Source organism: Hippocampus comes, unplaced genomic scaffold (assembly GCF_001891065.2).
Source record: "Hippocampus comes isolate QL1 unplaced genomic scaffold, H_comes_QL1_v1.1 scaffold427, whole genome shotgun sequence".
NCBI lineage: Eukaryota > Metazoa > Chordata > Actinopteri > Syngnathiformes > Syngnathidae > Hippocampus > Hippocampus comes.
Genome location: NW_017805871.1, coordinates 593,494 through 609,243, shown reverse-complemented (window position 1 = coordinate 609,243; position 15,750 = coordinate 593,494). Strand labels below are relative to the sequence as shown.

At 41.5% G+C, this 15,750-nt stretch overlaps 2 protein-coding genes across 28 annotated transcripts in view; one reads left to right on the top strand and one right to left on the bottom strand.

Annotated features, from left to right (window-relative positions):
• Positions 1-604, bottom strand: part of cabp5b (calcium binding protein 5b) — a 15,642-nt gene extending 15,038 nt beyond the window's left edge. The window contains exon 1 of the mRNA XM_019888643.1: positions 516-604. The gene's annotated coding sequence lies outside the window, so the exon portion shown is untranslated. The remainder of the gene's footprint in view (positions 1-515) is intronic.
• LOC109526985 (uncharacterized) overlaps positions 1-15,750 on the top strand; it is a 26,647-nt gene extending 10,897 nt beyond the window's left edge. The window contains exons 3-16 of one of the 27 annotated variants that reach the window (XM_019888617.1): positions 3,552-3,564; positions 3,622-3,626; positions 4,544-4,590; positions 4,725-4,729; positions 5,813-6,106; positions 10,761-11,099; positions 11,205-11,501; positions 11,593-11,901; positions 11,976-12,263; positions 12,360-12,686; positions 12,785-13,105; positions 14,057-14,344; positions 14,439-14,587; positions 14,722-15,750. In XM_019888617.1, the coding sequence (XP_019744176.1) occupies positions 3,552-3,564; positions 3,622-3,626; positions 4,544-4,590; positions 4,725-4,729; positions 5,813-6,106; positions 10,761-11,099; positions 11,205-11,501; positions 11,593-11,901; positions 11,976-12,263; positions 12,360-12,686; positions 12,785-13,105; positions 14,057-14,344; positions 14,439-14,587; positions 14,722-14,730 (2,691 nt within the window). In that variant the 3' untranslated portion in view covers positions 14,731-15,750. Of the gene's footprint in view, positions 1-1,373; positions 1,382-2,019; positions 2,049-2,321; positions 2,330-3,548; positions 3,572-3,621; positions 3,627-4,174; positions 4,181-4,392; positions 4,410-4,506; positions 4,596-4,678; positions 4,730-5,812; positions 6,107-10,760; positions 11,100-11,204; positions 11,502-11,592; positions 11,902-11,975; positions 12,264-12,359; positions 12,687-12,784; positions 13,106-14,056; positions 14,345-14,438; positions 14,588-14,721 lie in introns of those variants that run through there. The other 26 variants (XM_019888615.1, XM_019888629.1, XM_019888621.1 and 23 more) reach the window with 26 other exon arrangements.

Here is a 15,750-nt window from a genome sequence, read left to right as displayed (position 1 = left end):
CTGGCGGAAATGTTCGCACACCTCCGCTATCGTTGAATTGAAATAAAAACTGCCAGCCCCCCCACACACACATAATGGAGCACCATGTTTCTGTCACGTGGTGAATTCAAAAGCACTCCACTGGTCCTCGAAGCTGCCAATTTCCCTCGATGCAAATTTCCCTCGATGCAAAACACGCTCGCCATCAGCTCGCGATAAAAGCTGCCGCAATTCCCTCACGTAAGTGGTAGTCCGCATCAGAACACCTTCGCCATTCCCGCTTCTAACCAAGATGGCGGACAGAATGCTAAGGCGCTTCATACTAGCGCTTTTAGCTTTGACGGCCGCTGAAGGCTGGAGCATAGAACAGTCCGAACCCGTGGTGAAAAAAGCCGGAGAATCCCACACATTGACGTGCAAAATATCCGGTTTAGATTTTTCGGACTATCCGTGGAGCTGGGTCAGAAAGGTGCCCGGAAAAGACTTCGAATTCATCTCTTATATCGGGCCTTCTAGTACTCCAAAATATTACTCACCTTTACTTCAGGAAAGATTCACCATTGCCAGACGGGACTCCAGCAGCCAGCTTGATCTCAACATAAACAGTCTGAAGACTGAGGACACAGCTGCGTACTTCTGTGCGAGGAGCACAACGATTGACATCAGTAGCAAAAGCCACAAAAAAAAAAAAAAAAAAAAATTCATCCTTTATTTTGAACCAATACTACCATCACAATAAATCCCACATAAAAAAAATGACAGCGAAAATAATGGTTTGAACAACATAACATAATGAATTATCAATAATATGTCTAACAGAGGAATGTTACCTGACACGTTTTTTTTGTTGTTGTTGCAAATTCTAAGAAAAATTACGCATGGCCACTGAAACAAAATCAGATTTATTTCTTGCAGGTCTTTGTTTTTTTGGAAAATAGGTTTTGCTGCTTCCGCTTCGACACATCGCACATCCTCCATTCAAAAAGAAGAATTTCAAGCGACCCTGAATAAAATAAACACGCACACCAAGACGAAGCTTGATTATGATCTGTTCATGAATTTTAAAGGCATGTTCTGTTTGATCAATTTATTTGCAGTTAAACAGCATGAAAATAAATGGATCCGATGTCCTCCTGAATAATGAACATATCCATGAATAATGGAAAATTTTAATTCCACGGTACTATTTCATTTCATTTTGTCCTTTATTGACACTTAAAAGTTTTGTCTTCCACAAACACCTTGACACAGGATACAGCTGGGAGGTTTTTGACAGGGCGTGTGTCATTGTGAATACGGTGTATCGGTACTCACACAGTGCCACACATCATAACAAAAACCTGTGATCCTCTGTTGGGATTCTGTCTACAAAATGTGACCATTTTGTTGTGGGGGGGGGGTAGCATGAGGATGATCGTTAATTCAATACTTTTAAATGGACATAATTACTGTATAGCACTGGCATCAAGCTGAAACCGCCGACATGAAATTTTTTTTCAATTTCATATTTTTCCACCACTTTTTTTTGTTGTTGTTGCAAATTCTAAGAAAAATTGCGCATGCCCATTGAAACAAAATCAGATTTATTTCTTGATTGATTTATTACAAAAAAAAAAAATCTCCAGTGAAAATTGTACTTTGTGCATCCGACTTCCACTTCATCTGAGTTTGCAGGTCTTTGTTTTTTGGAAAATAGGTTTTGCTGCTTCCGCTTCGACACATCGCACATCCTCCATTCAAAAAGAAGAATTTCAAGCGACCCTGAATAAAATAAACACGCACACCAAGACGAAGCTTGATTATGATCTGTTCATGAATTTTAAAGGCATGTTCTGTTTGATCAATTTATTTGCAGTTAAACAGCATGAAAATAAATGGATCCGATGTCCTCCTGAATAATGAACATATCCATGAATAATGGAAAAAATCCACGGTACTATTTCATTTCATTTTGTCCTTTATTGACACTTAAAAGTTTTGTTTTCCAAAAATACCTTTGGCACAGGCTGCAGCTGGGAGGTTTTTGACAGGGCGTGTGTCATTGTGAATACGGTATATCGGTATTCACACACAGTGCCACACATCATAACAAAAACCTGTGATCCTTTGTTGGGATTCTGTTGACAAAATGTGACCATTTTGTTGGGGGGAGGGGAGGGGGGTTAGCAGGAGGATGATCATTAACTCACTGGCATCAAGCTGAAACCTCCGACATGAAAATTTTGTCAATTTCATATTTTTCCACCATTCAATATCGGTCAGTCTTAACTCCCCACATGGGCATGTTTTATTTTATTTAAGTATTGACCAACACAAAGTGTTAAATGCCAGCGATGTGCATTACAGGAACATGCATGATTACGATATGTATGAGGTGAATTATTTCCAGGAGGGCTGAGTATAATATATATATAAAACATTTATTCAATGTTATTATCGGCTATGTCTGAAGTAACGCAAGAATGATCTGCTGACTGCACCCCTGGGAGACCACCTGCTCATGTGAAACAGGAACTATAAAGCCATGTGAATTTCACATCCAAATGAAAAATAATTTAATTGGCATTGACACAAAAAAAAAACCAACAAAAAACATGCAGTCAAAAAGAAAAAATAACGTAATAAATTATTTTCACCCTATCAGGGATAGCAGTTACTACAGTGCGGTTTTTGACAGGGCGTGTGTCATTGTGAATACGGTATATCGGTATTCACACACAGTGCCACACATCATAACAAAAACCTGTGATCCTTTGTTGGGATTCTGTTGACAAAATGTGACCATTTTGTTGGGGGGAGGGGAGGGGGGTTAGCAGGAGGATGATCATTAACTCACTGGCATCAAGCTGAAACCTCCGACATGAAAATTTTGTCAATTTCATATTTTTCCACCATTCAATATCGGTCAGTCTTAACTCCCCACATGGGCATGTTTTATTTTATTTAAGTATTGACCAACACAAAGTGTTAAATGCCAGCGATGTGCATTACAGGAACATGCATGATTACGATATGTATGAGGTGAATTATTTCCAGGAGGGCTGAGTATAATATATATATAAAACATTTATTCAATGTTATTATCGGCTATGTCTGAAGTAACGCAAGAATGATCTGCTGACTGCACCCCTGGGAGACCACCTGCTCATGTGAAACAGGAACTATAAAGCCATGTGAATTTCACATCCAAATGAAAAATAATTTAATTGGCATTGACACAAAAAAAAAACCAACAAAAAACATGCAGTCAAAAAGAAAAAATAACGTAATAAATTATTTTCACCCTATCAGGGATAGCAGTTACTACAGTGCACAGCTTATTATGTTATCAGGTTACAGGGTGCATGAACGGGTTAAAGGCATATTATATTTCATCAATTTATTCACCGTTAAATATTAGTTAATTGATTGGATAATTATTTAAAAATACACAAAAATCATGATCTATTTGATGAAAGATTTCATTTGGATTTGTTGTGGCTTCCGTATATCGGAAAGGTTTGCCCTTTAAAAAATACCTTTGGCACAGGCTCCAGCTGGGAGGTTTTTGACAGGACGTGTGTCATCGTGTGGGTATATGGGGTGGCACAGTGTGACACACCATGACAAAAACCTCTGACGAGGCGACGGTTGGAATGGCAGACGATTTGCAAATTGCCCGCAGAGGGACACATTTCTTGACACATAATAATGGCAGCGAATTATGGAATGAGCTGGACTCGTGAAACAATAATATTCTATTAGATCCAACAAAATATCATGTCCAAAAAACGTCATTCACGAGAGGGGGCAACAACGAGATCATCATTAGCTCTGAAATGTTAAAAGAAATATGCATAGTGTATATATCCATCCATCCATCCATTTTATGATGCGCTTTACCCTCACAAGGGTTGCAGGGGATGCTGGAGCCCATCCCAGCCGTCTTCGGGCAGTAGGCGGGGGACACCCTGAACCGGTTGCCAGCCAATCCGTGCTCACACTCACACGGAGGGATAATTTAGAGTGTTCAATCAGACTGCCACGCATGTTTTTGGAATGTGGACACCCGGAGAAAACCCACGCAGGCATGGGGACTACATACAAACTCCACACAGGAAGGCCACAATGAGGATATCATATTTATCTTTTCTGTTTGCTATCATGCAGACTCTACACATGAGTGCCAAAGCCCAAAATTCAAAGGTCACGTTTCTGGGTTCAAGATTTCAGGCAGTATTTTTAGATCACACGAGAGTTCCCGTTTCATTTTCCTTGGCCCCCCCAGGATGGCACAAGATGGTGACAAACAAGTCCCCGGGTCTAGACGGGCATGTATGAAGGGGCAGCCACAAATCTTGAGGGGGCCATTGCGCTCCAGCACCATGTCAAACTGACAAGTGGCAGAAAAACAACGTTTTAACAACCGTCGGATGACACACACTCCAGATGTCAGGAAATAAACTTCTCAAGGAAGACGATTGAGAACCACAGGACAAGACTATTTGAGGAAGTTGTTTTCCTGTTTTCCTTTTTTTTTTTTTGTAGGGTATTTGCATTGCCAACAGATTGCTCTGTATCGCTGTGTAGTTACTTGGACTACTGGGGCAAAGGAACCCAAGTCACAGTTACATCTGGTGAGTAACAATTGATGTTTTATGTCTGGAAAAAGTGCCTTGAAAGTTTTTGTATTGCATTGAAATTGTATTCGCTCAATGTGACTGTGCCTTTGACTACTGGGGCAAAGGAACCCAAGTCACAGTTACGGGAGGTAAGTCATGAATGTTTTGTGTTTGGAAACCGCCTTACGAAATGCGAACTAAAAGGGATTTTGTGCTTCATTGTTCATATGTTTTTGTAATTCTTTCCTATTGAGGAGGGAAAAGCAATGTGAGTAATACAAGGTAAGTACTGAATGCCAATTTGGTGTTTTTTTTGGGGGGGGGGTGGCTGCATTTTATTATCTCTTTAAGCACTGTAAGCATTACCGATAATTGGAAATGTTTTTTTTTTTAAAGCCAAACAATGTTTTATCAACTATTCCTTATAATTTGAGCAGATTTGACATACAACAATTTTTTTTTGGTGTCAATTCATTTTTAACCGAATCCCATGAAAATAAGGCAAGAAAAATATGTCCGTTTTACAAATGACACATGAATGGTCTTGTTCAAACGTGAAGTTAAACTGGCTCAAAGTTAAAAAGCGTATTTGATATGAAAAGTGCTTTGTCTGTTTATATCTTCGATTGTCGGGTCTCATAAGTTTGAATAAGTTTCACAGATTTTTTCGTTTTTATTGTCCCTTTGAGTAAAATGTCAGTTTATTAACGTTTCCCAACCTTTGTTCAGTCATGCAAAATTGTTTGATGTTGATGTGTTGCGAATGAAATTATACCAAAAAAAAAAAAAAAGAGCCGCAAGTGATATTTGATATTGCTAAAAATGACAAAAAGTGCAATTTTCTTACATACTAATACGATGGTTTTGTTTTCAATGATGTGCAAAATATAATCGTGTCGCAAGGTTATTTTAGTGAATGAAAATCAACAAAATATCTCAAATTAAAAAACACGAACAAATAAAAGCAAGAATGCTTTTGGAAAAAAAAATGGAAACGAACTGAAACGACATCTTACATTTGTAAAACTAAATAAAACTAATATAACTACAGTGAAAATGTTTTCATTTTCATCATTGTCTTTTAATATCATAAATGGGCTTTCGGGATTCATTCAAAGAATAATTAGTGACCTTTTTTTTTTTGTGGTGTCTTGCACTCAACAAAAACTGTATTTCATATATTGTATTAAAAAAATCCCCAAATCGACCACCATTTTTGTTCTTTTTTCCAGGTACGCCAATCAAACCGACCCTCTTTCCTCTGATGCAATGTGGCTCCGGAGCAACGCTCAGTCTCGGCTGTCTCGCCACCGGCTTCACACCATCTCCCCTGACCTTCACCTGGACCAAAGACGGAAGCGCCTTGACTGACTTTATTCAGTATCCTTCAGTTGAAAACAACAACCTCTATACGGGAGTCAGTCAAATCCAAGTGAGGAGAGTGGACTGGGATAACAAGGCCAAATACCGATGCGTTGCCAAACATTCCAACGCAAATGTTGAACTGACGATCACCAAAACAGAAGGTAATGCAATTTTATTTTATTTTTTTTGAAAGCAAAGATTCTTATCATAGGTTTTCAAATAGATGTCTTCATGAAATGTAAGCATGCATGAGATAAGAAAAAAAGTTGATTCAAACCCTATTCATCGCTGTTCTTTACTTCATTACAATTATGACCGTGACATCATTTGAATGCAGAGTTAATTATGTTATCAAAACACACACCCCAAAAAAAAAAATTTTAAAAAATTATAATTAAAAAAAACAAAAAACAAAAGTGGTTACGACAGTGGACATGTCATCAAGTAATCAGATTACAGGGTGTCATTATTTGTGCATGAAAGGGTTAATGAGGTTTTGATTGAGTGACTGCCATGAAATGTGTCATGAAAATCCACATTTCTCCTGACCCCCTGATTCTGAATAAATAAACACAAGGGTAGGGAGCACACCGGACGCTAACAGAAACTGTCACTCAATTAAATAGCATCCAGATTTTGTGAATGGATTCAATGTCAGTCCAAACCAAACAGTGAGGTGGAAAGGAATTGCAGGATGCTCCTTGCTGATTCTGCCCCATCTGCCCCCGCCCCACCCCACGAAAAAAAATCCTCACAATATTTTTGTGCTTGTTGCATTTCGCCGCGTACGCATTAGACTGCAAATAACTCCGATTTACGCTCGCTTGCCTCAGCGTGTATAACTGTATATGCAAATGCACACATGGAAAGTCGGCGATAAAAAAAAAAAAAGCATATTTACGAGCAAAAAGTATAACTTTGAATCTGATGAAGTCGTCGGAAGTTCTTAAATCATGGACAAAGAAGAATTTTGTCCTCCCCATCATGTCTGCTTGTGCATATACAGCGTGTGTCGTCTTGTCTCGGCTCACTTTCGTGTCGACTTGTGCATAAATGTGTCGTCTTGTCTCGCGCCAACATATTTTGGTGGATATTTTGTTTGTTTGTTTGTTTTTCAGAGGCCTTCTCGTTGCCAACGGTCAAAGTGTTGGCCACTACCGATGGGCAAGACGAGGCGTCTTTTGCCTGCTTTGCCAAAGATTTTTCCCCCAACGTTTATGGCTTCAAATGGCTGCTAAACGGTCACGACATCCCCAACAAAATGGACGAGATCAAGACTCATTCTGAGGCCCGAAAGGGCCCAGATGGAACGACGCTTTACAGCGCCGCGAGCTTTCTCACGCTCTCGCCTAACCAGTGGTCACCTGACGCCACCATCAAGTGTGAGTTTAAAGGGAGAGGCGCGCAAGGAGATGTTTTTGTGTCGGCAGATTTTGCCCAGAATTGTGCCTCGAATTCATCTGGTAAGAACATTTCTGTTTGTTTTTTTTTTTTAAAAATTTGAAATGACGTACTTCCAATGTAACCGGCTTCGAAATGTGTCGGCACAAATGGCAGTTTCGACAGATGTGACATTCCCTGACGTGGATGTAAACGTGAAGATCGTGGGCCCCACGGCGGACGAGATGTTTTTGCAGAGACAAGGAACCGTCATATGTGAAGTCAAAATCAACAAGCCGTCCGTGAAGAGTATTTCATGGGAGAACCAGGACGGCAAGAAAATGGCTGATACCTTGATATCCCTCCAGTCCGGCCAAACGGGCGTATTTCGCTCTTTGCTTCAACTGACGTATGACGAATGGAGAAAAAATGAAAAGCACAACTGCATTGTGCTGCGTCCAGATACGGGGGGCGTGATGAAGGTATCCTACCAAAGATATGCGGGTAAGAAATCTTCCACTCATGATCAAAGGTGTGTGTGTGTGTGTGTGTGTGTGTGTGTGTGTGTGTGTGTGTGTGTGTGTGTGTGTGTGTGTGTGTGTGTGTGCGTGTGTGTGTGTTGGCGCCCTTTATTGTGCCTTGAGTTTGCACATTTTGTTTTGCCCTTCTTGCAGGTAAACCATTCCAGCGTCCTACACTTTTTATGATGACTCCACTGGAAGATATTCAAACAAACACGGTTACCCTGACTTGCTTTGCAAAAGACTTCTTCCCTCGCGATGTTCTGTTGAGGTGGCTTGTTAATGACCAGCCCGTTGGCCCCACCTACATTCAGAGCACCACCAACCCCTTAGAAAACAAAGGCTCCTATTCGGTCTATGGCCAGTTAACGATCAGCCTTGAGGAGTGGGAAAAACTAAACCTGTCCTACAGCTGTATGCTTTACCACGAATCTCTGAGCAGCACCTCCAATGTCATTGTCAGGGCCATTACGCACACGTCCGGCGGAAGCAATGCGGCCAACTTCAGGATCACGGACCCTGAATTGTGCAAGACTCAGTAGACGTCTTCTGTGTCACTCTGTCTTCTCCTGTTTTGCCTCTTGACTGTTTGCTGCTTGTTCATCCATATTTTGTGTTGCCTTCAAATGCAGATTGAAAATCCAAATAAAAAAACAAAAACAAAACAAAACCAAACAAGCGCACGTGGCAACTGTTGTATGTCGCAAGCTGTTGTCTTTATTCTGAGCAAATATTCATTGTTGGATGTGAGTTGGAGAATCACAAATGTAAACACACGCACATGCACACGCACACGCACACACAAACACACATACAACACACACATTTTTCAATATATTTTCTTGGAGGAACAGACAGTAGGTTAACTATATTTGTGTGAAAATGTATTTGTGCACGTCTTCGTCCTCTTCTGGGTCTTGCCGCCCAAACAAAACAATTGAGTTGATATTTTATGGTCAAACACGACGCACACACACTTCCACACACAAATGCAGAGTTTATATATAAATATATGTATAATCCTACTGGCCACACAAATAACAGTCTTTCAAAAGCAGCTCAGGGTCTCCAGTCTTCATCATTATGTCAAAATCTGAAATTTTTGAGGGCACTTGGGGCTTTCGAGCCTTTCGATAAACAGTTCCCCGGCAAACGGTTTGAAGATTGACGACGTAACCAAACAAATCACTTTCTCAAGGAACCACAGACTAGCCAATGTTTGATGAGTCATTGCTGACAAAACGGGCACGTGCTTTAATTTTTGAGCTTTCACTGAAGTCATAATGTGCATCCACTAGACTTCCTGGTGGAGACAAACCACCAATGGAACAATGGCGTGGATGCAGAGGAAGATAACCTGGGAGGCACAGCGCTCACCTTCATCCTCCTCTTCCTCATCACACTGCTGTTCAGCATTGGAGTAACTGTTTTCAAGGTAATACCATGTTGGTCACTGAAAAAAATAATTAAACTCCGCCAACACCATACAATTATGCCACAGCAGATCTGTATGCCTTTACGCAGTGCTTTTTAAAAAGTCTACACACCCCTGTTTAAAATGCCGTGTTTTCATGATATCAGCTGCAACTGGAACCTTTGTCAAGGTGAAGGGAATTATCAAATTATCAAATACCAGTCAGTGTTGGCGCAAAACTTTCTGCTGGAAAGCAAAAAGAAAAAAAATTTGGGAAAAGCCTACGAGAATAGCTACACTACTTTCTTTAGTGGTAGACGCACTCAAAAAGTGTCAGTGTGCTGACTCGCATTGAACACGACTTTAAATGTGAGTGGTTCATTTTCAACAGAGCAAAATCTTCACTTTTATGAAGTGTCAGTGTGCTGACTCGCATTGAACACGACTTGTGAGTGGTTAATTTTCAACAGAGCAAAATCTTCACTTTTATTAGGGTGTGCGCACTTGTGCAACCACAATACCTCACCTGTTTACTTTAAAATCTCTAAAAGATTTAGCTTTTTTTTTTCACTTGAATTATTCATGTTATAAGACACCTTAAATTAGAACATTGGTCGAAAAAACTGAAATTATATGTCATAATCTCATTTTTTTTTAATCACAAAATCATACCATTTAAAAAGGGGTGTGTAGACTTTTTTACAGTATATATCTATACCTACAAGTATTATTATTATTATTATTAGTGGTACTATTATTTTTTTATTATTATTATTATTATTATTATTATTATTACGATGGAGATTTATTTTCTTCATTTTCTTTTCAGGTCAAATGAAAAAAAGAAACCCGGTATTGTTTGTAAAAATTGTCTTCTAAATGCACACCATATTTCCCATGTAAGTAATGTTTTTTTTTTTTAACATATAAGTGACTGATGTACAGTTTGTTTAAATAAATATCAAAATGATATCAAAGGGAATATCATTGGCTTTTTTTTTTCCTTAAAGTCTGTTTGTAAAACATTTGCATCATGTCGGCACCTGGATTCAACAGGCTGTTAAAAAGACTTGAAATGTGAAAAACGTATGTAAATGTGTTTGTCACAACCTCGCCTCCTCAACACCTGCTGCCAGTCACGCGTTACTCCTCGTCATGTTTCACTTCTGTGTTTCGTGCTTTTTTTTCTGTATGCTTGTGTGTGTGTGTGTGTGTTTTAGTTTTTTTTTTTTCTTCAATGCTTTCACCCGCTGCTTGCGCCGATGCCTCCGCTCGCGCATGCCAACCAAATTTCCACCTGACTGTTCAAACACCAGACACTGTGAAAGTAAAACTCTCCCCTCCGGCCTAAAAGCAAAGACATCACATTTAGAGTTAGAGGCAACAATCTGAAGGTACGTATGACTAATTTGCCACAAATGTAGAAATCCTCAACACTGGCTAGAGAAAGAAATGACGTTAAAATGAAACACCGACTGTTTCTTTTTTTTTTTTTTTCAGTTTCAGCAGTGAGTACTGTGCTGCCAGACATTGCTCCAGACATGACATTGTATCCGCTTTTGGAGGATGAATTCGGAGCTCGCACCATCAAACTTTTGTGCATCATTAATGGCTTCTTTCCGGACACGCTGCGAGTCGAGTGGCTACGGGAAAACCAAAAGGTAGCTGCCGCACGGACCACCACCAGGAAATATCAGCGTGTGGCGGAAGAAGCCAAAACCTTCACTCTCATCAGCGAGATTGAGCCGAATGCGAGAGAGTGGAAGAGTGGCTCGGATTTTACATGCAAGTCGATTCAAAACAAAAAAGAAAGAATAAAGTCCATCAGTATTTGTGAAAGTACGTATAAAATGGCTGTATGACAGTCGTCTCTCATCAGTTGAACACATCGTGAATACAGTACAGTCACGTTGGTAACACTGACCGTGTGATGTCATCTGGCAGCTCTGGCAAACGACCCCCCTTCCATCCATGTGGAGCTTCCCAGCTTCAAGGCGGTCATGACGCAAACGTCTGACGTGACAGCGGTCTGCTCGGTGCGCACCGCGCTGGATGCCGTCGTTACAATGCTGGCGGAGGGCAAAACAGCCACTTATAACCAAGCCAGCCAGTACAACAACGCATCCCACATCGTCGGTAATCTGACCGTATCGGCAAATGAGTGGAAACAAATGAAGAGTGTGAAATGTAAAGCGGAGCACCGCTGCTTCTCAGACGTTGAGGAGACCATCGCCGTGTCAGGTAAGGGGGCGTGAGTGAAATCGACATGGTTCGGAGAGTCAAGCGCCCGCCAGACTGAAGGCTCTGTTGTTGTCCGATCATGATCGACCAGAATCTGCGGTGAACGCTCCGTCGGTGGCGATCAGGAGATCTCTTGCCGAATTGCAGAAGAACGACGGAGCCGTATTTGAATGTGACATCACACAACTTGATGCCGTCGACCTTTACATCACCCTTCAGGCCAATGGCGTGGATATTTCGGACAAACGCTATGTTGCACTCTCTAAACTGCCTGGCCCACATTCCATCAGTCCATATTTCAGCGTGCCAAAGTCGTTCGTGAAGCATGACTCGCGTTTCACCTGTAAAGTGAACCAGGGCTTCTCCAGCATCTTCCATTCCAAACCCTTTGACGTTTTTGGTGAGAGGCTACTTCAAGAAAGCCGCTTTCATGTTGATGCGTTAAACCTTATCAATATGTTGTTTTTTTATCAGCGGAGCCATCAGTGGAGCTCTTTCTGGCCCCCAGAGAAGAAGGGTCAAAGCCTCAGAGACTCCTGTGCTCCGGATGGGGCTTTAATCCTCAGATAAGATGGTACACGGGGTCTCAACCATTACCGCCATCAACGACCGACATCAGCATGAGTGCGGATGGGCGTGTGGCTGTGGCCAGTCGAGTAGACATCGAGCAAGAAGAATGGCAAACTGGCAAAGAATTCACTTGTGAAGTGTTTGACATATGGCTGAATAAAAATGTCAGAAAAACCATCAACGTCTGCGCTGGTAAATGTTTTGTTTTTTTTTTGAAATAACATTATCATCATGCACAAAACCAAATAATATTGAATCTAAACGTATCCATTCAATTTATCTTGACAGTAATCCCATCATCAGCTCAAAAAGTTGCAGTATATATTCAAGGACCGCCGCTCACGGAGTCGCAGCAGAGGGATCAAGTGACCGTCACTTGTCTTTTGGTCGGCGTGCATCTGGATGATTTCGCCATCTCCTGGAAAGTAGATGGGAAGGAATATTTCCGCAATTCCCATCCGGAGAAGCCAACCAGTCACGCCAATGGCACGCAATCCCTTCGGAGCTTCCTCGATGTGTTAGCGAGTGACTGGGATGCACATAAACAAGTGTCTTGTGAGGGAAAACACAAATGTTCCAACCAGGGATACGAGGCCCGTGTCAGCAAAAGCAAAGGTGTTGTGGTGTTATATTTTTGCAATTGCAGTCGTCATTTAATTGCCATCAAAGCATCAACATTGATCTGATCTTTGCTTGTGTTCCCCTCGACCCAGACTCGCATCCGCCAACAGTGTGCATCGTACCACCTACCATCTCTGAGCTGTCAACCTCCAATGACCTCACACTGACTTGCCTGGTTTCTGGGTTTTTCCCCGATAACAAGATAGCGTACTGGGAGAAAGATGGCCAAAGACTGCCAACGAGTTCATATATCAACAGCCCTTCATGGATCGACAGCAGCAATAGCGGCACTTTTTCAATGCTCAGCAGACTCAACGTATCAAAAAGCGAGGATCGGGGAGCCAGATATTCTTGTTCTGTCAAACATGAGTCATCGGAAACACCCGTTCGAAGCACAATAGAGAATGTGTTTGGTGAGCTCAAATTTAACCTTTATCACATTTGCTATTGTTGTACAGTGGTGCCTTGACTTGCGAGCGCTTCCTACCTCTGAGTTTTTCAAGTTATGAGCCGTGATCATTTTTTATGCTTTGTGTTGTGAGCCAAATTTTTCATACGAGCGAGCTTCGGATGTACCGCTGCTCGAGTCAAGTAGGAAAAAAAGGGTTCGGTTCAGTTATCTACAAAAAGATGTTCATTGTTATGACTAATAACTTTAAAGTTGTTTTGCAACTATTCACACATGCCTACAAAAAAAAAAAAATTGGAACAGGGACATGTTTACCAACTTCAGTTGCTCAGCTGTTTCTGTCATCATATTTTGCAGTCCATAATGCGCCACAGAGCTTCAATGGGAGACGGGTCTGGACAGCTGGCAGGCTAGTGTCAGACTCGCACTCTTTTACTTTGAAGCTATGCTGTTCAAAAAAATGCAGAATACGATTTGGCATTGTCTTGCTGAAATAAACAGGGACATCCCTGAAAAATGTGTTCCTTGGACCGGAGCAGACAGTATGAGCTCCAAAACCTGTTTTTACCTTTCAGCATTATTGGCGCCTTCACAGATGCCGACGTTACTCATGCCATTGGCACTAACACAGCCCCATACCAACAAACAGTAGATGCTGGCTTTTGAACTTCACGCTGATTTCAATTTAGGTGATCCGTGACTTCCGAAAACAATTTGAAATGTGGGCTCATCAGAACACGGCTCGCTTTTCCACTTTGTGAACTCCCAGAGAAGTTGGTGCTGTTTCTGAGTGCTGGTGATACAGAGTACAGTTTTCGCTTTGTGTGGTAGAGTTTCAATTTGTATTTGGAGATGGGGGGGCAAAAAACTGTGGGCTGACAATGGCAATGCCTTCTACACAAGGATACTGGATTTTAATGCCGTGCCGTTTCATCCTGCATTTCTGATGTTCCAGCCCCAGTCACTCCCAGCCGACCTTCAGCCGTTTTGCTGCGTGGTTCAGGCGAACTTGTGTGCCTGGTGTTCGGCTTCAGTCCCGCATCCATTAACATCTCCTGGTATCTTGATGACGCCAATGAGCTGTCTTACTTCAACACTAGTCAACCCAGCAGAGGTCCCGATGGAAAGTTCAGCATCCAGAGCCGCCTTCGCCTGTCCCAAATCGACTTGTTACCCGGGGTGGTCCACACCTGTAGAGTAACACACACAACCCTCACGCTGACCTTGAATGTAACAAATCCAGGTACTAATCTGTGACCGTCCTGCACATTGGTCAAAAGAACACTTTGTCTTTATAAAACAGTGCCATAATCACTAATTTTTCATTTTATTTTTAGTGATCTTACCAGATTGCAATGTCTTGGATGACATTGCTGATGCAGTTGTCAATCAAGATATCAATGTGGAAAGCTGGTATATGTCTGCCACATTTCTTGTGCTATTTCTCATCTCCATCGTGTACGGTGTCTTGGCCACCTTGGTAAAGGTAAGCTACAACAGGTTTGTGATTTCATATTAAAATCAGTTTCATGCAGATTTTGGCATATGATCTGATGCACTGTAACTCATAGCTAACAAACAAGAACCTAACTTTCTTCCTTTCCTTCTTTCCTCCTTTAGACTAAATAGCTGTGACATCAGAACGTGTGCGACTGAATTCTTCTAACATGGATCATTTGCTGATTGTCGAACAATGTGTGAGGTGGCCACCAACGTTGTGGCTTGTCCGTATAAAATGATATTTTATGCCAACGTATACCAAAGCAATCCAACAAATAGGATGACATCAGAGCAATGTAATTGGACGTTAAGTAAATGTCATGGCATAAAAAATAAACTAATAAGATATATTGTTCTTTTGTTTGATGGTTAGTTTTTCCAATTGAAAATACAGTAATCATAGAATAGTGACCTAACGGAAACACAGCCGCAGTGATTCAAACTCACCACTAGAGGGAGCCAAAGCTCGAACTTTAGCATTTGCGGCTTGAAAGCTTCACGATCACCTGAGACGCAAAACAGAAAATAATGTTCGGCCTTGACGGTCCTACTCCAGAGTATAAAGAGAAACATTCACTTGAATCAAGAGATGAGTTTTGTCTCTTTTTTTTCCAACGCCTGCATATTTATACACAAGTATGTGCACACTCCCACTATGTAAACACTGTCTGTGTTTTGTGTATATGGTGGGTTTATGGAATTTCCATCAGGGAGGGATGGCACTCTGCACATCCAGGATCACTATTGGCTAGCTCTGGAATAATTTGCTTCTGTCTGCGTATGATTGGCTGGGGACCTGAGGGAGCCTGCCCAAATCGCTGACGCTGTTGCTGGGATGCGGACACTGCACACTGATGCCAACCGAATTGCCAAGGGGCCGGCAATCGGGAAGCATGGCATCAGGCCCAGCAGGCTGCCTGAGACTGGGTCACTTGTCTATGGCCACTAGAGTGTCCCATACTCAGAACAACCTGAACTTTGATTGGCCAACTCAATGCATGCTATAGAATTCTTTTGCAGATGTGGGGTCATGAGTTCGAAATGTCTTGCATCAGGGTCAAAAAGTTGTAAACTATCTTGTTGATCATCGAGCAGACTGCTTGGAAAAATAAACTTTACAATTGGTGGTAATAAAAAAAGTTCATTCTT